Consider the following 20,550-nt stretch of genomic DNA (forward strand, 5'->3'; position numbering starts at 1 on the left):
ACCAGCGAAGGCTGCATGTCTTCAATGGGCCCCTTTCCATTTCCACAGACTTGAGGTGATTTCTCATGGAAATTAACCGCTGTAAGAAAGTGGATCTAATGTGAAAATGTGATCCTTTAAGTTAGGGAAACATCCAGTTCCTATCATAAAGACCATCCTGAAGGGCAGGTAAACGCAGCCGTGTTTTTCCATACGACTGATAATACGTACACACACACTGCATATATTCATTTTCGGGTTTGTCTTATTTTGCATTTTTTTCGGATCTGCTGTTTTCGGGTTTCGGTGCAGCCGCGAATCGGATCTTTGTTTCAGTTACTCGAGAAGCGGCGATATGAGCGGCAGTCAACTTCTTCGCGCCCTGCGACGATCGCTGGGATTGGGCAGGCACCAGCTGAAGGTCGATAGCCGGCATGTGGTGCTGATCACGGGCTGCGATTCGGGATTGGGGTAAGCTAACTGAACCGGGAGCAAGTAGAAGCTACTAACGCGATGCCCTTGACAGCCACTCCATGGCCGTTTACTGCCACGAATCGCTACACATGACCGTGGTTTCCTGCTGCCACAACATCAAGTCGGATGGAGCTAAGCTGCTGCAGAGCCTGGGCTCGCCCAGGAATGGACTCACCAGGATGCACACCCTGGAACTAGATCTACTGGAAGCCGATTCCATTCGCCTGGTGCATCAGCAGCTGAGGGACATACTGGCCAAAGACCCCAGCTATCGGCTAACTGCGCTGATAAATAATGCAGGAGTAATGTGCTTCGGGGAATTCGAGTGGCAGCTACCGGAGCAGATCGAGGCGCAGATCAACTGCAATCTGCTGGGCACGATGAGGTTAACACGCGAACTGCTGCCCCTGCTCCGGCAGCAGCAGGGCCGGATCATCAACGTGACCAGCCACTGTGGACTGCAGGCTCTGCCGACTCTGGGTCCTTATGCCGCCTCCAAGGCAGCGCTTCGCTTCTGGACGGATGCGCTGCGCGTGGAACTGCAGCAGTACGGCATGGAGGTGGTCAACTTCATACCAGGATCCTTTGTCCTGGACAGCAACATCGCAGCCAGACAGCAGCAGCATGCTCAGAAGATGCGCGAGGCCTTCAGCCCGGAGCAACACGCTCTGTACGACACGTACTTCGAAGCCTTCAATGGTTATCTGAAAGTTCTGAGCGGCTTCAAGCCGCCCAATCGGCTGAGGAACGAGTCGCTGCTGGCCAAATTTAAGGATGCATTGACCAGCTCACAACCATTGGCCTTGTACATCGAGGAACCCCGTAGATATCGCCTGTATCGCTGGCTCTTCTCGCTGTGCCCCACGCCGCTGGTGGACTGGCTTACGGTGCGCTTCTGCGCCATGCCCACCTACGAGTCAACAAACAGGCGGGAGAAGATTTAGATTAATCCGTAGTCTATACATTTTACATATACATTGTAGCACATTGGAATACTTGGCTAAGGGCTGTGGCAAATAAATCGAGCTGAATCCAGGGAATCCATGGAAAACGCCAACATGTGATCACAGAAAGCAACTGGTGGTGGTGGTTTCTAGTAGACATAGCCGCGGCAGCGCTCGAACACCGAATCGTTGATCAGCTGGAACCACTCGCTGGCATAGGTGGAGTCCTCCGCCGCCCGGAACAGCTGAAGCTTTTCCTGCGTCGGCAGCGAGGAGCAGAGATAATAGCTGATGGCAGTCTCCGTCAGGTCGGCGTGGTAGTTCTTCAGCGCCCACTCGAGCAGGCGCAGGCAGTTGTGTGAGTCCAGGAACTGGATGAGTCTTTGCTGCAGTACCACCTCCATATCGGGCATGATGTACACGCGGGCCATCTCGTAGGCCTGCAGCAGGGCAGGGTAATCCGGCTCGGTCAGGTGCCGCTCCTGGCACACGATTAAATGCAGAAAGTAGCGCAGTCCACTGGCCGTGTAATCCTGCAGCTGAATCTCGCCGGCGTGACCCTCGCGGAAATCACTGTTGAGCATCTTGTTAAACACTTCGCTGGTCTCGCAGAGCAGCTGCTTGTTGAACCCAATGGAGGTGGCATCCGCTCCGTGACCAACAAGGAAGCGCATGTCGCAGTTGGCGTGCAGAGGAGCGGATTCACTGGCCCGTTGGTTGCAAATTCCAGCTGTGCTCTCCGCTGGTTTGGCTTCTGGCAGAACGATGCCCAGGGTATATCGCGCCATCGATGTCACTGCATCCGCCGCCTCATCTGCGTAGTGATCATCGGTCTTCTTGCGCAGCATCATGTCGAATAGCATATTCAGCGCATTGCCGTCGTAGAGGAACTGGTAAAGCAGGCGATGGCTTTTCACGATGTAGGCCACCGAAATGGCGGCTCTCTGTTGGGATATCACATCGTCGCAGCGCAGGAGACGCACCAGCTCCTCCTTGCCATAATTCGATTCTCCGACATTTGTTAACGTCTCCAAGAAGGCGAAGCCGTCTTTGCGAATCTAAAAAATACGTGCGGTTTAGTGTGATGAACATTGGATGAATGGGATCACTTTACCTCCTTCATCTTGGTAAACTGATACAGTTGATGGACCACGCCATGTTTTATTATGTGGGCAAAGAACTGGCTTTCCCTGAAAGGGTATAGTTGCAATCAGAATACATACAAATCTTTAGGTTACATTGTCAACTTACAGTAGAATATTTGTCAGGGCGTTTGAGAAATTATTGTTCGCCCCAAACAATTTGATTGCTCTTATCAGGGTATCCAGTGTCTCCGGCTTTCCCAGCTCCACCCGCTTGTTCACCATCAGCGTAATGCGATAGATAAGGTTTTCAATTATGTCGATGGTGTTGCATGCGTGATTGCGGAACTGGGCTAGTTTCGGTGGTACATCCGAGCTCAGTTCCTCGAGATCCTCTTTGTCGGACAGCGGATCATCAATGGGTTCGCTGCCCTCCTCGATTAGTTTCAGTATATCCAAAACATTGGACGGCTGGGGACGATTGGCGGCAATGCGGCGCTCTCGTGTGTCTCCATTGCTGTTATTCGTGCTGTCATCCTCATCTTCGTCGTCATCACTGCATGCCGGGGAATAGTTGTCGTCGTCATCATTCGTCAGCAGATCTTTGCACACCGGAGACATGCTGCGCGAACTGCAGGGACTGGTTGTGCGATAAGACCTGGGTGAACTGCTCGGCGATTCAAAGTCCGATCCTAAGGTCTCGTGGGTTTTCGAGAACTTGTGCATAAAAAGTTTGTATAATTAGCAAGTGGCTTGAACACGTATGCTGCTATGAAATACCTTGCTCAGGGTCTCTGGCGTTGTGGGATCCGTCATTTTTCTTTTTTTGCCACCTTGTAGTCTCTCGTCTCGCCGACGTTTGTGATGCTCATCGTCGCTGGTCAGGTAATCGTTTAGTTCCCTCACCAACATGGGCACTAGTCCTTCATAAAGCATAAGTTCCATGCTCAAGTTATCATATTGAAAGTTGTAAAGAATGTGGAATAGCTGTTGGGCATAAAGGGAAACCATTAATAATCAGAAATCAAGAGGTATACCACCATCTCACCGATGATCGCTCGCTCTGCGAGTTGGAGTCCCGAATCATGGCCACCAGCTTGCGCAGTGCTCCACATCTCCGGATCTTCGAGCGGCTGCAGGCATCTGTGGATAGGGTCAAAATGATATTGATGCAGTGCCGGCTTTCGCTTTCGCTTAGTGGCTTTGCCATGTTCACGGCCATGAGCATCTCGCAGGCAGCCACAATGGCATCCGCAGTGCTCAGCATGTAGAAGGCGAAAGGATCCTTGCAGAAGTTAGAAAGAATTTTCAAAGCAGAGGCCCGCTGGTCGCTTTCCTCCTTTACGAAGCACACAATGGAGGCGAGCGAGGTATTCCAAGAAATGGACTAATAAGAAACCGGTATTAGCTACTGCCTTTTGGGGAACTTGGATATCAGTCTTACCTCCCAAGCTTTCAGTCCAATCTGCTGAGCTGAGATCAGGACCAGGCACTTCAGAATCTCGAGGGCCAGCTCAACGGCCGCCTCATTTTCCTTGGGCAGCGCGTAGTCACAGTTCCTTGTGGAGTTCTTGAGCATCTGGTGGTCGAAGATGTCACTGCGTACACCCTCCAAATTTCGGGCCACCTCCTCGAAATACTTCTCACGGTGCTGGTTTCTCTTCAGGCCAATTAGCGTGGACATCTCGATGTCCGGAACGGGCTCCTTGGGCGCCTCGTCGTTCTTCATCACGGCCAGAAAAATGCGCATTAGCTGCTGGAACCCATTGGCCATGAGGAAGTGCTTTAGAAACTGGCTGCTGGTCAGCAGGAAGCGGCAAACGCGGAATGCCATGATGCGGGTCTGCACGGCGCTGGTGGACTCAATGATGTGGCAGATGGCCGGCGCAATGGCCGCATAGTGCACGTTGAGATACTGGGACGCCTTCTTGCTCTTGGCGATGTTTCCAAGCATCCGGCATGCGCGACATTGGATCAGCGGATTAGGTATGGTCTTCAGAATGGTCACCAGCGGAGGAATAACCTTGCATTCAACGGCCTGGAAAGGAAATTTCAAAGGCAATATACGAAATAGTAACAGTGTTTTGATAAATGAAAAATTATTTTTAAATAAATTTTAAAATATGCTAATTTAAACGGTTTATTTGCGAACACTTTAGATGTTCATAAAAGCTCTTTGCTGGTATTCTGATTTTCTTACCTCAATGCAGGCCTGTTCGTCGGTGCAGCAGTTCCCCAATATGCTCAATACCACCTCCATTATCTTTTCATTCAGCTTGGTGATCAGGCGAACCTGGAAGACGCAATTAATGATCATTTTAAAAATCGATTCAAGTAACGCGCACATAGGAGCGCGGCAGTGGCTGTCAAACCACTATGAGTGTTGTGACTCCCAAACCCACCATGATGTGAACGCCCCCAGCAGTGCGAAATAAAACAATGCCATTTTTATCCTTCACCAGATCGGTGCGTAGCTTCACGAGGCATTTGTAAATGACTGTTCGATCCGTGGAGGTCTTTAGCACTTCCAGCATGCTCTCCACTTGCTCTGCTGTCCAGAACATTGGCAATTTTCTTAATTTTTATACAAAATGAAACAATTCAACAATTTCAACAGTGCGTCTCAAACCTTTATGCTGATGTGACCGTGCACAATGGCGTATTTTACGGTATTTTGGGGTATTTTTTGAAAATCCAGGAGCGGTCTTCCTTTCGTTTCAGCTTAGGTTGCGAACTCAATTTTATAATAATATTTTGAAGCAGGCCTACCTATCGTGTAGCATTTATGTTTTAGGCGCAGTTATACGAGTTTCCGCTCAATGATATCAAACTATTCGTGTTGCACTTGCAGAACTCTTAATTCTTAAGAATATATTTAATTACCTTCTTTGTTTACCATAATCGTGACACGAAGGTTGAAGTATCATCTCTAAATCAGGCGCTATTTGGTGTTTTTCAACTGCCTGCAACGGTCATACAGAATTCAAGACAAAAACGCAAGCCACTAAAGTAATTAGTTAATAACTAGCTGTCTTTGTTGCGCGTAAACACGGACTTCCCCCAGAACCAAGCCAATTTGTTCAAGTCGTGCATCTCCGCTTTTCACGGATTTGGAAAAACCAGTTTCGCAGTGCTTGTGACTCATCAGTTTTCGCAGGCTCAAGGAGAGAATTTCGCCATGGACGCCAGCAACAATGGAGAATCCGCCGACCAGGTGGGCATCCGGGTGGACAATCCCGAGCAGCCCAACGATCACACAGATGCCCTGGGCTCTGTGGGATCTGGAGGAGCGGGTAGCAGCGGCCTGGGCGCAGGATCCTCGCATCCTTACGGAACCGGAGCCATTGGACAGCTGGCCAACGGGTACAGCTCACCCTCGTCCAGCTACCGCAAGAATGTGGTGAAGATGGTCACCGAGCGCCATGCAGCCGAGTACAACATGCGTCACAAAAACCGTGGAATGGCCCTGATCTTCAACCATGAGCACTTCGAGGTGCCCACCTTGAAATCCCGGGCGGGAACCAATGTGGACTGCGAGAATCTGACGCGGGTGCTCAAGCAGCTGGACTTCGAAGTGACCGTGTACAAGGACTGCCGCTACAAGGACATCTTGAGGACGATCGAATACGCAGCGTCACAGAATCACGCCGACAGCGATTGCATCCTGGTCGCCATTCTGTCGCACGGCGAGATGGGCTACATATACGCCAAGGACACGCAGTACAAGCTGGAGAACGTCTGGAGCTTCTTCACGGCCAATCACTGTCCCTCGCTAGCCGGCAAACCCAAGTTGTTCTTTATACAGGCCTGCCAGGGCGACAGATTGGATGGCGGAGTGACCATGCAGCGTGGTCAGACGGAAACCGATGGCGACTCCTCAATGAGCTACAAGATTCCAGTGCACGCCGACTTTCTGATCGCCTACTCCACGGTTCCCGGCTTCTATTCGTGGCGCAACACGACCCGTGGCAGCTGGTTTATGCAGAGCCTGTGCGCCGAATTGGCGGCCAATGGCAAGCGGCTGGACATCCTGACCCTGCTCACTTTCGTGTGCCAGCGGGTGGCCGTGGACTTCGAGTCCTGCACCCCGGACACTCCGGAGATGCACCAGCAGAAGCAGATACCCTGCATCACCACCATGCTGACGCGGATTCTGCGTTTCAGCGACAAGCCGCTGGCTCCAGCTGGACGGGTTTGATGGCTAATGGTATGGATCAAACGGTGGGTACGGCGAGGTGTGTGATAAACCAAGTCGCAATTAAGTTAAAACTTCATGGGCTAACGGCCTTAGCAGCATATTTTTATACAACACTTTTTTACCCTGGCCAAGTGCTCGACGAGATTGGTGCCACTGCCCGTTTATTTTATTTAAGCACAAAGTATCTTTCAATTGACATTTATTAATGTCGCATTTAGCCGTCTATATTCATATGTAGGGGTGGGTAGATAGATAAACTTAGAAATCTAAGAGGTTTTAACTCCGGCCAACATTTTACACTGTTTACTTGATTATTTTGACTTGCCAACTGAACAAAGAAGATCTCAAAATTCAAAATTTTCTATTTAACTTAATCTAAGAACAACTTTTGCCTCTCCAATTCTCGATCGGGAATGTCGGCCCACCCTTATCTATATCTACCTTAGACCATTTACTCTCTTTTTACAATTTTATACACATAGGTATCTTTATAGTATAAGCATGTGTGTCATGAACGTCCAAAACGAAAACAAACGATTCTAGCCTGTAGTTGAGTATTTCATGAACAACATATACTATCTCTATGCCATTTGTACTCTTATATAATACACATTAGCAAATGTTCTCCTTTCAAGTTAACCGCTAATAAATCTGATTGAAAACAATGGAAAACCAATGACCATTGGCTGTTGACCCTGTTGCCTGTTTTGGGCGCCAAGTTGAGCGGGATTTCCTGAAAAGGCATCATCCGGAGAGACAAAAAATAGACGAGTCCAGCCATTGGCTGACCCTGAACGTACGATTTCAGAGCTTACAATCACTTTATTCTTAGAGCTGGACACAACGAGAATGAATTCCAATTTAGATTTCACTTAAAGCACACGGGGTTGGGTTGAATTCAGAGAAATTTAAAGCCTGTCAGCAAATCCGACTCTCCGGCTAGATAAATGCACGTTTCTGATAACTTTCGACTAAATAAAAACGTAGAATTTGCGCTCACAATTTGCTAGTTGAGGAACATCTAGATGTGGCCGCCCTCCTTCAGCTTGGCCACCAGGGCATCCACGTCAGCGACAGTGGCACCGGCCTGGCGCACTGGAGGATCCTCCACGGAGATGACCTCGATGCGGGGCGAGGTGTCCACGCCGAGATCCTTGGCCGTCACCTTCTTCAGGGGCTTCTTCTTGGCCTTCATGATGTTCGGCAACGTGGCGTAGCGAGGAGTGTTCAGCCGCAGATCGGCGCTCAGCACAGCCGGGGTCTTGGTCTTGATCGTCTCCAGACCGCCGTCAATCTCACGGGTGATGGTCAGACCGGCGTCCGTCTTCTCGATCTTGTTGCAGAAGGTGCCTTGGGGCCAGTCGAGCACGGCGGCGGTCATCTGGGCCGTCTGGTTGGCGTCGTCGTCGATGGCCTGCTTGCCAAGGATCACCAGGTCGGCTTTTTCGTCCAGAGCCAACTTGGCCAGGATCTTGGACACGTGGATGGGCTGCAGGAGCTCGTACTCGGCGGCAGGGATCTCCACGTGTACACCGCGGTCGGCGCCCATGGCCAGGGCGGTGCGGATCACCTCCTGGGATTGGGCAGGGCCCACGGAGACGGCGATCACCTCCTCGGCCAGCTTCTTCTCCTTCAGCTTCACCGCCTCCTCCACGGCGATCTCGTCGAAGGGATTCATCGAGTGCTTCACGCCCTGGGTGACCACGCCGCTCTTGTCGGGCTTGACGCGCACCTGGACATGGGAATTACAACAGGAATTAGTTTAATTGCCGCTTAATTAAGGCGATTACGCAAAACGAAGCGCAACAAGTGATAAAAGAATTGATGGGACAAGATGCGCAACAGGCTGCATTTCAAACTCACCTTGACGGCGTAGTCGATCACACGCTTAACTCCAACCAAAACACGCGCCATTTTCTGCAAAATTAGCTAAAAAATTGAACAAATTTACAGAAATTCATCGAGTTTCAGGAACTTACCTCTTCAAGATGGAAATGAACTGATTTGTGGGCGGCGGGGGCGCGGGTGGTCCAAAGGTCTTGTGTGGCTGCAGCGTTGCCGGACTGCGCCGCCGATTATTTACAGCTATAAAAAATCCAGATATTCCCGCTGAAATCATTTTGAAATTCTAAATATTATGAGGAAATATCACTTTACAAGGAAACAAAAAACATGATTTCTAAAACTAAATATTTCTTTTTTAATTATAACTTCAACTATTGACGGGGGAGTAACTAGCAATGCGCTCTCTGCTCCTCTCTAGCCGCCATCAGCTGTTATACTTTCACCGCAATCATTTCTCCGCAGCGGCGAAAACATCGCATTCCAATCTTGAAAAGATCTCCCACATCCTTGTCTTAAACAAATAAGATAAGAATAAAATGGCTGCAGCTGCTCCGGTGATCATGCGCGTCATGGCGTCCTCGATCAGCACCGCCAAGCGGGCTGGAGGAATCATCCGCGACGTGCTCAAGAAGGGCGACCTGGGCATAGTGGACAAGGGCAAGAACGATCCCCAGACGGAGGCAGATCGCTCTGCCCAGCGCTGCATCATCGCCTCCTTGGCCAACAAGTTCCCCACCGTGAAGATCATTGGTGAGGAAGGGGGATCCGATCTGAATGTTTGCGACGACTGGCTGGTGAACGAGTTGGATGAGGGATTCCTGCAGCAAAGTTGCCCCGCTGAGTGGAAGGATGTCAAGCCCGAGGACTTTGTGATTTGGGTGGATCCCCTGGATGGCACAGCCGAGTATACACAGGGTGCGATCTTGAGATATCTGTAGATCTTCTTATGTAAAACCAACTCTACTCCTTTCATCCGCAGGACACGTGGAACACGTGACCGTCCTGATCGGTATTGCTGTGAAGGATGCTGCTGTCGGCGGCATCATACATCAGCCCTTCTACCAGCAGCCCGATGGCGAAATGGGTCGCACCATTTGGGGCCTCAAGGGTCTGGGCACGGGAGGATTCACGGCGGTGCCCGCCCCAGCCGGCCAGTTCATCATAACCACCACACGCTCGCATTCCAATGCTCTGCATCAGCAAGCGCTCAATGCATTCCCATCCACAGAAGTTCTGAAGGTCGGAGGCGCTGGGTTCAAAGTGCTCCAGCTGCTGGAGGGAAAGGCCCATGCCTACGTCTTCGCCACGCCCGGATGCAAGAAGTGGGACACCTGCGCACCCGAGGCCGTTCTGGAGGCCCAGGGCGGCTGCCTGACCAACATCAACGGCGAGCACTACGCCTACAATGCGGATGTGGAGCACGTGAATCGCCAGGGAGTGCTGGCCAGCCTGGGACAGAACCATGCCGCGCTGGTGGAAAAGATTCCCGCCGAGGTGCGGGCGGCAGTGGGAGCCAAGTAAGATAGCTTTGAATTCCAGCACTTTATTAGTTTATTTGCACTAAAAGTAAACACATAAATTAAGCAATAACAGGTTAGAAATTTGAAAATTGTTAAAACTGGGATCAAAATGTATTTTTTATTTATCGAAACTGCCGCTGTTGTTGCTCTGTGTGCTGCTATTGGCCACCGAGTTGTTTAGGTAGCGATTCCGCTTGGCCTTGGTCATTTTGCAGGAGTTTACGGAGGCCGCGAAGCGCAGCGACTTAACGGACTCTTGGAAACAGTCTTGGAACGGCGAAACGTTGATGAACATAAGGGTTTTCGAATTTCCGCCCAGCGAGGGCATCAGGAGGTGCGTCAGCTTAGAGTTCCTGTACGGTATGTGGTCCTGCTTCTGCAGCAGGGCCAGGATTACGTTGGTCAGCTCCGAAAGCGAGCGATTAATGTTCTTCGTCTCGGTCATGCGGGTGCTTGTCTTGGGGGACTCAGAGCCGGCCAAATCCACCAGGTTTATGGAACCCACCGAGATCTCCTGCTTTTCGGCATGGCGTCCGATGAGCTCCAGCTTGGTAACTGCATGGGAACGGGAAGAGCGCTCGTTGCCAGCTGTCGAGGCGGTGGCACGGTTCATTTTGGCCGTGTGCATGAGGGGGCGCAGGTGATTGGGATCCAAAACCGTCTCCTCGGTTATGTTGGACACGTAGATGTCGTTCTTGTTGTTCTTGGCCATACGAATCTCCATGTCCTTCTGCTCGTTGCTCAGCAGATCGTAGAGCACCTCGTTGTAGATCTCCAGGAAGGTGGCCTTGATCTCGTACTCCCAGCCCAAGTTGCGATATCCCCGGATGGAGTCGAAGAGCAGGTCCACCGTGCGCGGTATGACGCCCACACTCTCCGGCACGCCGTCCATCGTGTAGGTTTTGCCACTGCCCGTCTGTCCGTAGGCAAAGATGCAGATGTTGTAGCCATCGAGGGCCGACTGGATAAGCGGCGAGACCATCTCGAAGATATCCGACTGCGAGGAGAGCGGGTGGAAGACCTGGTCGAAGGAGAAGATCTGCTGCCCCATCTTGCTCTTGGCCTGTGGGTCAATGCTCTGCAGCTCCACGGTCGACTCGTCGTGGTAGTTCCAGGTGCAACACATTCGGTTCTCCTCGGACTCGAGCGGCGGTCGTATTCGACAGAAGACCCGGATATTGCCGCGCAGGTCCATGACCGTGTTGTGCAACTCCTTGCGCTCCATGTTCGACTGGAAGAGCTGCTCCTTGCAGGTCTCCAGCTCGGCGGCCTGCTGCTCATTGCAGCGCAGCAGTTCCTCGGTGCGCTGGCGCAGATGGACCACTTCTGTGCTCAGAGCTGCATGCTCCGTTTTTACTTTCTGCAACACATTGTTGTTACATTTAACCTCAGTTTCTTTTCATTAATTACTCACCTCATGTATTGCTTGCAGCTCGGAGAGCTCCTCTTTGGTTCTGCCCAGCGTCGAGGTGATTGTTTCAATTTTAGCGGTATGCTGCTTCACCTGCCTCTGAAGGCACTCGTTGTCGCTCTGGATGTTCTTCAGCGAGCTTTCCGTCTCGATGAGCTTGTTCTGCGTCTCCTCCAGCTGCTGGGGCATGGACTCCAGCTCGCCCATGTCCTCTGTTTGCTTCTCGTACTTCGTCTTAAGCACCTTGTGCTTCTCCAGCAGATCATGGAAGCGGGCTTTGAAGTCGTAGGGGGCGATACGCTTGGTCGTAGCAGCAGCTGCGCCTCCTGCAGAAGATGCTGCTCCTGTTGGTTTCTTGGCGGCTGCTCCCACAGCAGCTCGAGGAGCAGGACGCGTTACTGGTGGTCTTTTGACAGCTGTGGATGTGGTTGACGTGGCGGGCGCAGGACGCACTGGTCGCTGGCTGGGAGCAGCGAGTGCACCGCCCAGGCGGGAAACTTTGCTGGGAATGCTGGGCAACGAAGGAGCAGCAGCAGTGCGCTTGTTTCCACGCAGTTCGTTGATGTCACAGGCGCTGCGACTGCGTCTAAGCTTGGCCCGGTTGCCCATCTTCATGGGTTCCGGAGAAGCGGCACGTGCTATCGGAAAACAGCAAGGATAAAAAGAGAATCCTTTGGTAGGCGGCTTCTTAACTCACCTCCGCCTCCGCGGCGCTCCAGAACCTGGGGAAGATTGTTGAGGTCCCTTGAGAGGGGCGGCAGTAAGTTGCCGCAGTATGTCTGGTTGGCATTAAAGGCGCCGGCTCCACCAGCTCCACCTCCCAATCCTAATCCTGCGCGAATTCTATCTGTGGGCAGCACGGTTTTCACCGGCACCTGGGGTCGCTTAATGCCCGACGGTTTGGGTAGCCGGGATTCCATCGCCAACTGAGTTATGCCCAACTTGGAAGATACGTCCGACTGTTTGTAACCGCTTTTATATATTAATTTTGCGTTGTTGATATTCAGACAAGCGACGCCGCCGAATCCCGCCGTTATTTTCGATTGCAGGGATGCACTGGGGCAGTGTGACCATTTGAGGAGAGAATACGACGTTGCCAGCCGGGTCGACTTCCAGTTTGTCAATCAGATGTTTTCAGTGCTGCAGCTTTGGCCATCGGGCATGAATTTTCGCCTTGACTCGTGCTTTCCGCAGGTTTTCCGCGAGTGAAATTCACCCAAACGGGTGTGAAAGAGGGTGGCTATCGCATACGAACCGATCATTTCGCGTAAAAGTCGCGGCGGACTATTAAACAGCCTGAAGAGTGAAGCCTTGTGCGCAGCACAAGTGGCGTTGCCGGACGGTTGCGGCAATCCGGGGAGAACTTCTTAAAGCGGTTTGCTTTCTTTTCGCGAGCTTGTGCGGTGCGGAGGGAGGCCGCGCTATTCTTAAATTCATTTGTTGCCTCAGAAAAGCTGTGGAAACTGCGTTCCAATTGGAAAGTCGTTGCGTGATCGGGGCGTTGCCAGACCGGCCGCAGGTCTCACGCGGCCATCTCTAGTTTGTTTTCATTCGGATTGGAAAAAGACTCGTTCCCATCGAACTGATTTTGTGAACTTAAAATTGGCTTCTCCCACGTCCGCCAATCCCCTCGAGATGTCGGGGCAGGCGGAGCTCAAGGAGCTGGGCATGTTCGAGCTGCGCCCGCTGATCACCAACATCAGCTGCAAGCTATCCGCGGTGACAGCGGGCCTGGACGAAAAGCGGCAGTTCCTATGCCTCGTTTCCGAAGAAAACGAGATCCTGCTGCGCTACATTAGCGCCTCCTCCGGCCAGGAGGTGGTCAAGATGATATCCTGGTTCCGCAACCGCGTCATCCACGACGTCTGCTTCGATCCGGCGGGCGTTTGGCTGCTGGTGCTATGTGAGTACGAGAGCATGGGAGTATGAGCACCACCCACTTTTTTGTGTTGGGTGGGTGGTTGCGGTGGTGGTGCTGCTAAAATTACTTTGCCCCCATGTGTGCGTGTGTGGCTATTGATTTTCTGCTGCCTCCCCTTTGTTTTGATTTAACGATCGAATGAAGCATTTACTCGAACTCCACTTATCCACTGTTCCATCAACAGGTTTCGACAACACACTACACATCGTGCCCGCTTTGGCGCTAGTGGACAAGGCCCATGGACTGGCCGCCTGTTCGCTGTACAGCACCACCCAGGTCACCTCCTACATCATCCCCTTCGTGGGCCCCCACGAGTGTCCCAACTCCAAGAAGTGCCCCAATCACTCTACCGGTCTGGAAGAGTCCACGGCGGAGCCGGTGGATCAGTTGGCTGAGAATCTTGAGCAGGTCAGGGTGCAGGAGGGCGAGGAGGAGGAGGAACCTCTTGGCCACGACCTGCCCGAGCACATGCTGGTGCGGAACAGCGGAACTGAGGAGACAGTGCAGCCACTGCAGCAACAGCAGCAGCAGACGATCGATGCCACCGGCAATAGCCAGGTGATGGCAGCCTCCTTCATGGCGTCCAAGACCTGCCCCTTTCCCTTGTCCGTCGTCTGGTGGAAGACCAACAGCGGTCAGAATAGGGCCATTATCGGCTATTCGGATGGCTCCATCTGCTTTGTGGGCCTGAGTCCCAACTGCCCCATGATTGCGAGCACTGCCATCGAAAACGGATCTGTGATGCGCCTGGTTATCTGCAAGGACAAAGCCTACGATGGCGTTATGCTGCTGGTAAGGATTATACCTACCTACAAATATATGTTTTCAGATAAAATATGAAAAATATTTACCGACTTTCAGATAACTTCCTCCCTGAAGCAGCAGTACAAACTTCTGCTGGAGCAAAAGGCAATCAAGTACGTCTATCCCGGAGACAGTTCCCCAACAACCCGCGAGGGCGCCTGGCAAATCGTGATGTCCGTGCAGGAGAAGCATCAAAGTGCGGCGACAGGCGCCCGACAAAGCAATAGTTCCGATCCGGCCTCGGACAGTAGCCAGCTGGAAGAGGATGTTTTCGCGCCTCCGTCCAGTGATGATGCCGGATGCAGTGGTCCAGCAGCAGCCAGCTCAGACACGTCCGCCGTTCCGGCATCCGCAGAAACTGCCGCTGCAGATGTGCCTCCACCGCCGGCGCCACCTTCCTACAGTGAGGCAGTGGCCAGGCAATCCGGCGACCAGGGAGGCGTCCGCTTTCAGCAGCAACAGCTGCCAGCGGGCAACATGGATGGCATTATACCCGCCACGAGAGCCCGCCTGGCTTCGCTCAAGAGTCTGGGATCGAAGAAGCTGCAGGCCATCAAGATGCGACTTTCCGATCAGCGGCAAAAGTTCGATGAATGTGCGTAAGCTGACGTAACAAGATATTCGTTTTTCTACTCCCTATTTTAACATATTTTCTCGCCTACATTGTGTTTATATTTGTTAATTTAAATGCCGTTTAATTGTGTATTTTATATTTTTTATTGGTGTGCAGTTTTAAGAGAACTGTTGCATCTTTTGAAGCGTCGCTTGCGTGGTGAGTTTGCACAACTCTCACACTTGACAGACCAAGTAGAAACAGCTCAATTCTTGCATTCACAAGTACTGGTAATAAAAGTAACCCATCCCCTTTGTTCCAGTTATGCCCGACTCGACGATGGGCTCGTTTGCAATCATGGACTCGCCGTCGGTTACGCCGGAGCCCCTAGGCACCACCTCCGGATCCTTCTACAACATACAGAACCTGCGCAGCACCTTCCTGCTGAGCGCCCTTCACAGTAATAGTCACAGCCTGACCGTACACAGCATCGACATCAGCCTGAAGCCGCTGTTCGTTTACAAGATCCCCAAGCACACCCAGGAAATACTCATAAGCTCCAACATACTCTATGGCATACACTACGTGGACCTGCACTGCCGCAGCGATTCGGCCAGCTACACCGTGGCATCATTGCTGGACGACCCGCTGGTCGCGAACACGGAGAAGGAGAACCGGGACGCGGATATTGAGAAGTTGGATCAGGCGGAGCTGAGCACCCAGAAGAGCGAATCGACGAGCGCAACCACCACAAACACCTCCAGCCTGGATCAAAGTGACATGCCCAGCAATGCCATCAATGCCGTGTCCGTGATCAGCAGCGCAATGGCCTCTCTGCATACCTCCGACGAAGATGTAAGTTCAAGTCCTTTCGGAAGAAGTTCAATCTCTAATCAACACTCTTTTCCCTTCGGCAGCGCTTTAATAATCTGGCCCAGCTAGGTCTCTTCCGCTTCGAGCATGAAACTGTGCTGCATTTATATCAAATGGCACAGTATCGCAATCCCGCCGCCCAACCGGAGACGCTTACCAAAGAGGAGAAGGCCAAGGCTTTCGAGCTGAAAGACATCCACACGCCCATGGATTATGTCCAGTTTTACGAGACGGCGGATGTCAGCAGTGAGTTTTCTCTGCGGCAAATGGAGATCATGCAGTCCGAGTTTCCGAAGATTAACTACGATCCAAGCTATGTGATCACCAATAAGAACGTATACACCATACAGCTGAAGTAAGTTTTCGATTTGTTGCACTCTAAAATCGCTTACTGAACTGGAAATACTTTTGCAGAAAGGAGCCGTTCGAGTTGTTCCTGGATGCAGCATTGCAGAACGAGTTTAACCAGTGCCGCGACTTCTGCAACACCTTCGACCTCTCCTTCGAGCATTGCATCGAGTTTGCCGGCGATTACCTGCTCAGGCGAAAGAAGATTACTCAGGCCCTGCTCACGTACAACAAAGCGCGGGTGAAACCGATACGCACTGCCTTGAAGCTGGCTATGTACGGACACACCTACGCTCTCATGCAGCTGAGTGCTATGGCCCTGAAGTCCACATATCTGCTGCGCTCGCGGTACTTGGGTCATCCGCTGCTCAAGGGTATTTTGGGGGACATTACCTATCGCCACTCGGAGGATGTCCGTGTGATCTTGCCCGAGAAACACGAGGAGGAGGATGTGAACAGCGGCGTGTTCTGCAGCGACTATCACTATGGCGTGGACGAGTCGATTAGCGCACTTCAAATGTCGCCGTCTTCGCAGTTCCATTTGGCGAACTTATTGCTCATCACGATGGCTGAGAAGGCAGTGAACGATAAGAACTATATACCGCTTTGGTAAGTGCAAGAAATTCATCTTCGAACACTGCGTAACTATTATTTTGTTGCAGGAACTTTCTGGTGACCAATAGCAAGTATCACACTAACATGACGAGCATTGTTCTCTGCCAAAGTGGACTCTTCTCGTCGGCCATTATACTGGCTAAAATACGGGGCGTATGCCTGGATACTTTCAATGCCCTGATCAGCGTGGTGGCCCAGGAGTTTGGATGGTACAACGAGCTGAACGTCTGCCTGTACAATCTGAGCGAAAATATATTTATGGAGACAATAACTTACCTGCCGCACGTGTCCATGGATTACTTTGCTTTCATTCAGGAGAAGTTGGATCACATAAGACCATGTGTGTTGCAGGTAAGGACAATTCTTCTATATCTTCCACAGTTTACTTACTAATTATTATTTTTCAGCGCCTGTCAAAGCAACTGAATCCTTTTTCGCCCGCTTTAAGACCCATTGTATCCCACAATAGTGACTGCGCACTGTCCAACGATAACAACCCGCAGTTGTTTGAGTTTTGCAAGAGTCTAATTGAAACCTATCTGGCAGTGCTTATTCATATGGAATCCCAGCGAGTGAAGCACGACTCTATTGTAAATGCTTTATCGAATTTCCGTATCAACTATGAAGACAATCAGGCAAGTAGTTCAGCCATATTCCCAGCAAGCTTCATGCCTAATTGGATTGAAATCCTTTAGTTCGCCATTGAATCATCACGCTTCAAACCGATCTCAGCTGGATGTGCCTACTGCGCCTGTGTTGTGGATGGTACCGCCTACTTCTGGGGCTCCAGCGGCATTCCCAGTTATTACAGTGCTCAGAAGTCAACAGGTTCGTTTAATGATCTACAAATGATCTGTTGGTATTTATTAACACCTTTATTTCAGAGCCACCTGAGCCTGCGCACGCCGTAAAAAGTCTAGATCTCCTCTCCCAGCTCAATTTGCAAGTGCACGCCATCAAGTGCGGTCGACAGCACACACTTATTCTGACTAATAATGGCGTAAGTTTACCAAACACGATCTCCAAAGGACTCTGCATTAACTGCCTGTGGTATTTCCAGCTGTATTCAGTGGGAAACAACAACCTTTGCCAACTGGGCATAGGCCGACATATGCAGATGGCCTTGCAGCCGATGCTGGTGACCGCGTTGGATGGCATGAACATAACGATGCTCGAGGCGGGTCAATATCATAATGCGGCTGTGGCGGATGGGAAGCTCTATATGTGGGGGTGAGTTATGGAACCCTGCCTAGTTAATTAGGTTATTAATGATCCATTTGCAGATGGGGCGTCTATGGGCAGCTGGGACAGGGAAGCTGCGAGAATATAGCTACTCCACAACTAGTCAGTTTTTTCCAATTTAAGGTGCGTGATTTCATCCATTTGCATATGTTATATGTTATCTTGTAACATAAATGCTTTTAATGTTGCAGAAAATTTTACAAATATCGCTGGGGCATGCGCACACCTTGGTGCTGTGTGGAGCACCCAACAGCCACATGGAGGCTAACTACTGCGGCAACGAGCTCTTCGTGTTCGGCTCCAATCACTTTGGCCAGCTCGGCACCGGCAATAGTGACCACGGCGACACCAAGACGAACCTGCCAGTGCGCCTGGAAGTGGGCGGCTGCAGCCTAAGACTGATACACACCAAATTTTTTACCAATGTAAGTTAAGGAAATCGGGAGAAATGGGATCCAAGCTTTATTCTGTATCCCCACAGTTAGCTGTAGACGAACAGGATCGTCTGTACACTTGGGGAAGCTCGCCGCAGGCCTTGCGCCTGGCCAATCAAATCAAGCGGCGCGCCAATGCCAAGCAGAAGATGGAGGAGAATCAGCAGCGGGAGCTGTTGAGCAAGCAACTGGAAGCTACCCTGCTGCCGGCACCCATCCCGACTACCAGCACTCTGGTGGAGCCCACCACATCCTATGCGGCGGTGGTGGCCGGCGCCACTCCGAAGGCCACCAGCGACACCAAAGATTGCCAGGACGAGCAGAACGAGGCTGCGCCATCAGATGCTACGGAAACAATTGCAGCGGCGAGTGCAAAAGCGGCGCCACCACCAGCCTCCGTGGCATCTCCGCCAGTTCTTGTCCCAGAACCAGATCCCACGGAGCACCTGACGCCCCATCTAGTGGACACCAGCGAGGTAGCAGGACGAATCCTGCAGGTAATTTAATCCAGAGTCCAGCAATAGCTTGCTTTTTTCACTTGAAACCCCATTTTTATTTTAGATCTCCAGTGGCTTGTTCCACTTCTGCCTGATCTCGTCCAGCTGCACGCTCTACACGTGGGGCAAGAACCTGGAACACCAACTCGGCACCGAGGACAAAGATCGACGGGCGGTGCTTAAGCCCTCGCCCATCGACAGCATCGAGCGTCCGATGTACGTAGACTGTGGTTCGGATTTCACGCTGGTCATGACCACCGATCACATTGTGCGTGCCTTTGGCGGCAACTCGAACGGTCAGTGCGGCCGGGACTTGGGACCCAGTGTGGAGAGGATGCGACAGAGGGTGGTGTGCCTTCCCACGACTAAGCGACTGATGCGATTCGAGAGCCAGTGTGTGGAAGCACCGGTGGAAATCAATCTGCCGAGACCGCGCATTCGACTGGACCAGGATCCGGTCAGATACCTAAAGGTTATGCCACCATATCAGCCGCACTTCTTGCAGCCGGCAAACATTAGCTTCGATCAGCACTGCTCGGTGGGCACTCCGAACTACAAGAGCAGCACGGAGCACGCGGCCACCGGTCAGGACTCGGACGACATGCTGAGTAGCCTCGAGAACCTGAGTCAGAACGATGCCAGCTTCTCTTACAATGCTCCTGTCTTGGGCGACGCCCACAGTTCGCTGGATATGGACTACACACCCGAGGAGCAGAGCTACGTGCCGCTGCCAGAACAGGCGGTGGGCTCTGGATTGCCCCCCAATGCAGAGCAGTTGCTGGGCCGCGATGATGATGATGGCAGCACCTATACGCAGAGCACCGAGGGAATGGGAGAGTCATCGCTGCAGCAGCTGCGCCACTACATTCACTACTGTCTGTACGCCTTTCACGGGTTGTATAATCCCGACAAGATTGGCGAGTGCGCCCGTCCAAATCGCAACGAGTACCGCATACGTATCTGCATGCTCAACTTTCGCTTTGTGGAGGCCTTCCGCCTGTGCCTGCAAAGCTGCGATTCCGCCCAGCGCACCCTCAAGTTGTTTGAGTACTTCAGCAAGGACACGGGCTATGTGCCGCTGAGGAGATCCGATCTGAAGCACCTCATCTACCACCTGTGTCTGCACTTCCTGGAGCGCAAGTTCGATATGCTGGAGTGCGAGCGGTTCTTCATGGGCGATCTGGACTACTATCTGCTGGAGCTGGCCTACGTGTTCTACTTCAACAACAACAACTCGACGCTGGAGCAGAATCTCAACCAGAAGTTCAAGCAGCTCATCGCGGCAGCGGACAGCAATCAAGCGGCCACGTCCGCCGGCCAGGAGCTCGAACAGCTGCAGGACACCGATGTCATATTCGATAGCTTTACGGTCAAGTTCAAGACGATCCTGTGCCAGCGCCTGCTCAGCTACTCGGACTGCGAGGCTGCCAATTAGCAGTGGCTGAGCCCTGGAGCTTCGTTTCCGGTTCAGATCCTGGACCCTCTCACGTTTCGTTCGACACGCATCAGCTGAGGGCCCGTCGTTTGTCGTCTGTCTTGTTTAATATGTTTCGTTATGAGTTCGGTCCTGGAACCGGGGACTGCCCCCAGCACACACAACCCCCAAACTCCCAGACTCCCATCTTCCCTTACATGTTTACGCGTAACTATATATATATACCATAATTGTTGTTTGCGGTTATTTATACATCAAATGCTTTTTACAGCGCTGTTATTTAAACGAAATATTTAAGACAAACAAATTGTTTAAAGAATCCAATTTTTGTAACGCTTTGTTTGCCATTGGCTACGCCTGCTTTTAATTGTTTAC

At 51.7% G+C, this 20,550-nt stretch overlaps 7 protein-coding genes across 8 annotated transcripts; 4 read left to right on the forward strand and 3 right to left on the reverse strand.

The window, feature by feature from the left end:
* Window positions 1-258: 258 nt before the first annotated feature.
* LOC122619428 (D-beta-hydroxybutyrate dehydrogenase, mitochondrial) lies at window positions 259-1,504 on the forward strand. The gene is made up of 2 exons (XM_043796363.1): window positions 259-450; window positions 506-1,504. The coding sequence occupies exons 1-2, from the start codon at window positions 335-337 to the stop codon at window positions 1,395-1,397; spliced, it is 1,008 nt and encodes a 335-aa protein (XP_043652298.1). The 5' UTR covers window positions 259-334; the 3' UTR covers window positions 1,398-1,504.
* On the reverse strand, window positions 1,393-5,102 carry LOC122619427. Its single transcript, XM_043796362.1, has 8 exons — window positions 4,882-5,102; window positions 4,680-4,772; window positions 3,924-4,517; window positions 3,528-3,866; window positions 3,260-3,466; window positions 2,649-3,196; window positions 2,512-2,587; window positions 1,393-2,455 (listed from the first exon to the last, which is right to left on the reverse strand). The coding sequence occupies exons 1-8, from the start codon at window positions 5,041-5,043 to the stop codon at window positions 1,547-1,549; spliced, it is 2,928 nt and encodes a 975-aa protein (XP_043652297.1). The 5' UTR covers window positions 5,044-5,102; the 3' UTR covers window positions 1,393-1,546.
* A 333-nt stretch (window positions 5,103-5,435) lies between these two features.
* LOC122621093 (caspase) lies at window positions 5,436-7,353 on the forward strand. The gene has a single exon (XM_043798844.1). It carries the CDS (start codon window positions 5,658-5,660, stop codon window positions 6,675-6,677), a length of 1,020 nt encoding a protein of 339 aa, XP_043654779.1. The 5' UTR covers window positions 5,436-5,657; the 3' UTR covers window positions 6,678-7,353.
* A 121-nt stretch (window positions 7,354-7,474) lies between these two features.
* LOC122621095 (electron transfer flavoprotein subunit beta) lies at window positions 7,475-8,732 on the reverse strand. Of its 2 annotated transcripts, XM_043798846.1 has the most exons (4): window positions 8,657-8,732; window positions 8,541-8,594; window positions 7,678-8,409; window positions 7,475-7,616 (listed from the first exon to the last, which is right to left on the reverse strand). In XM_043798846.1, exons 2-3 carry the CDS (start codon window positions 8,589-8,591, stop codon window positions 7,699-7,701), a joined length of 762 nt encoding a protein of 253 aa, XP_043654781.1. In that variant the 5' UTR covers window positions 8,592-8,594; window positions 8,657-8,732; the 3' UTR covers window positions 7,475-7,616; window positions 7,678-7,698. The 2 variants fall into 2 exon arrangements, with proteins under 2 accessions (XP_043654781.1, XP_043654780.1); XM_043798845.1 differs by having other exon boundaries at window positions 7,475-8,409.
* Window positions 8,733-8,950: 218 nt separating this feature from the next.
* Window positions 8,951-10,146, forward strand: LOC122621099 (3'(2'),5'-bisphosphate nucleotidase 1). The gene is made up of 2 exons (XM_043798851.1): window positions 8,951-9,437; window positions 9,502-10,146. The coding sequence occupies exons 1-2, from the start codon at window positions 9,059-9,061 to the stop codon at window positions 10,041-10,043; spliced, it is 921 nt and encodes a 306-aa protein (XP_043654786.1). The 5' UTR covers window positions 8,951-9,058; the 3' UTR covers window positions 10,044-10,146.
* Window positions 10,050-12,530, reverse strand: LOC122621097 (protein claret segregational). Its single transcript, XM_043798849.1, has 3 exons — window positions 12,151-12,530; window positions 11,457-12,091; window positions 10,050-11,402 (listed from the first exon to the last, which is right to left on the reverse strand). Exons 1-3 carry the CDS (start codon window positions 12,371-12,373, stop codon window positions 10,161-10,163), a joined length of 2,100 nt encoding a protein of 699 aa, XP_043654784.1. The 5' UTR covers window positions 12,374-12,530; the 3' UTR covers window positions 10,050-10,160.
* Window positions 12,531-13,072: 542 nt separating this feature from the next.
* On the forward strand, window positions 13,073-20,516 carry LOC122621096. Its single transcript, XM_043798847.1, has 15 exons — window positions 13,073-13,356; window positions 13,559-14,166; window positions 14,236-14,773; window positions 15,054-15,586; window positions 15,649-15,959; window positions 16,019-16,561; window positions 16,615-16,918; window positions 16,975-17,202; window positions 17,263-17,395; window positions 17,452-17,567; window positions 17,628-17,797; window positions 17,851-17,932; window positions 18,001-18,234; window positions 18,291-18,740; window positions 18,805-20,516. Exons 1-15 carry the CDS (start codon window positions 13,089-13,091, stop codon window positions 20,173-20,175), a joined length of 5,889 nt encoding a protein of 1,962 aa, XP_043654782.1. The 5' UTR covers window positions 13,073-13,088; the 3' UTR covers window positions 20,176-20,516.
* Window positions 20,517-20,550: the final 34 nt, after the last annotated feature.

The sequence above is a fragment of the Drosophila teissieri genome, chromosome 3R (genome assembly GCF_016746235.2).
Source record: "Drosophila teissieri strain GT53w chromosome 3R, Prin_Dtei_1.1, whole genome shotgun sequence".
In the NCBI taxonomy this organism is placed as follows: Eukaryota; Metazoa; Arthropoda; class Insecta; order Diptera; family Drosophilidae; genus Drosophila; species Drosophila teissieri.

What these genes read in the sequence shown, in the direction of transcription:
- LOC122621096 (XM_043798847.1), top strand. Translation starts at nt 13,089, where the DNA reads ATGTCGGGGCAGGCGGAGCTCAAGGAGCTGGGCATGTTCGAGCTGCGC. An exon ending in AAGAACTATATACCGCTTTG is followed by an intron (nt 16,562 to 16,614) that starts GTAAGTGCAAGA and finishes ATTTTGTTGCAG; the next exon opens with GAACTTTCTGGTGACCAATA. An exon ending in TAGCAGGACGAATCCTGCAG is followed by an intron (nt 18,741 to 18,804) that starts GTAATTTAATCC and finishes TTTTTATTTTAG; the next exon opens with ATCTCCAGTGGCTTGTTCCA.
- LOC122621095 (XM_043798846.1), bottom strand. Translation starts at nt 8,591, where the DNA reads ATGGCGCGTGTTTTGGTTGGAGTTAAGCGTGTGATCGACTACGCCGTC. An exon ending in TGATCGACTACGCCGTCAAG is followed by an intron (nt 8,410 to 8,540) that starts GTGAGTTTGAAA and finishes TCCCATGTCCAG; the next exon opens with GTGCGCGTCAAGCCCGACAA.
- LOC122619427 (XM_043796362.1), bottom strand. Translation starts at nt 5,043, where the DNA reads ATGTTCTGGACAGCAGAGCAAGTGGAGAGCATGCTGGAAGTGCTAAAG. An exon ending in CGCAGAGCGAGCGATCATCG is followed by an intron (nt 3,467 to 3,527) that starts GTGAGATGGTGG and finishes TATGCCCAACAG; the next exon opens with CTATTCCACATTCTTTACAA. An exon ending in GCCCTGACAAATATTCTACT is followed by an intron (nt 2,588 to 2,648) that starts GTAAGTTGACAA and finishes ATACCCTTTCAG; the next exon opens with GGAAAGCCAGTTCTTTGCCC.
- LOC122621097 (XM_043798849.1), bottom strand. Translation starts at nt 12,373, where the DNA reads ATGGAATCCCGGCTACCCAAACCGTCGGGCATTAAGCGACCCCAGGTG. An exon ending in GGAGCGCCGCGGAGGCGGAG is followed by an intron (nt 12,092 to 12,150) that starts GTGAGTTAAGAA and finishes GTTTTCCGATAG; the next exon opens with CACGTGCCGCTTCTCCGGAA. An exon ending in AGCTGCAAGCAATACATGAG is followed by an intron (nt 11,403 to 11,456) that starts GTGAGTAATTAA and finishes AATGTGTTGCAG; the next exon opens with AAAGTAAAAACGGAGCATGC.
- LOC122621099 (XM_043798851.1), top strand. Translation starts at nt 9,059, where the DNA reads ATGGCTGCAGCTGCTCCGGTGATCATGCGCGTCATGGCGTCCTCGATC. An exon ending in CACAGCCGAGTATACACAGG is followed by an intron (nt 9,438 to 9,501) that starts GTGCGATCTTGA and finishes TTTCATCCGCAG; the next exon opens with GACACGTGGAACACGTGACC.
- LOC122619428 (XM_043796363.1), top strand. Translation starts at nt 335, where the DNA reads ATGAGCGGCAGTCAACTTCTTCGCGCCCTGCGACGATCGCTGGGATTG. An exon ending in GGCTGCGATTCGGGATTGGG is followed by an intron (nt 451 to 505) that starts GTAAGCTAACTG and finishes TGCCCTTGACAG; the next exon opens with CCACTCCATGGCCGTTTACT.
- LOC122621093 (XM_043798844.1), top strand. Translation starts at nt 5,658, where the DNA reads ATGGACGCCAGCAACAATGGAGAATCCGCCGACCAGGTGGGCATCCGG.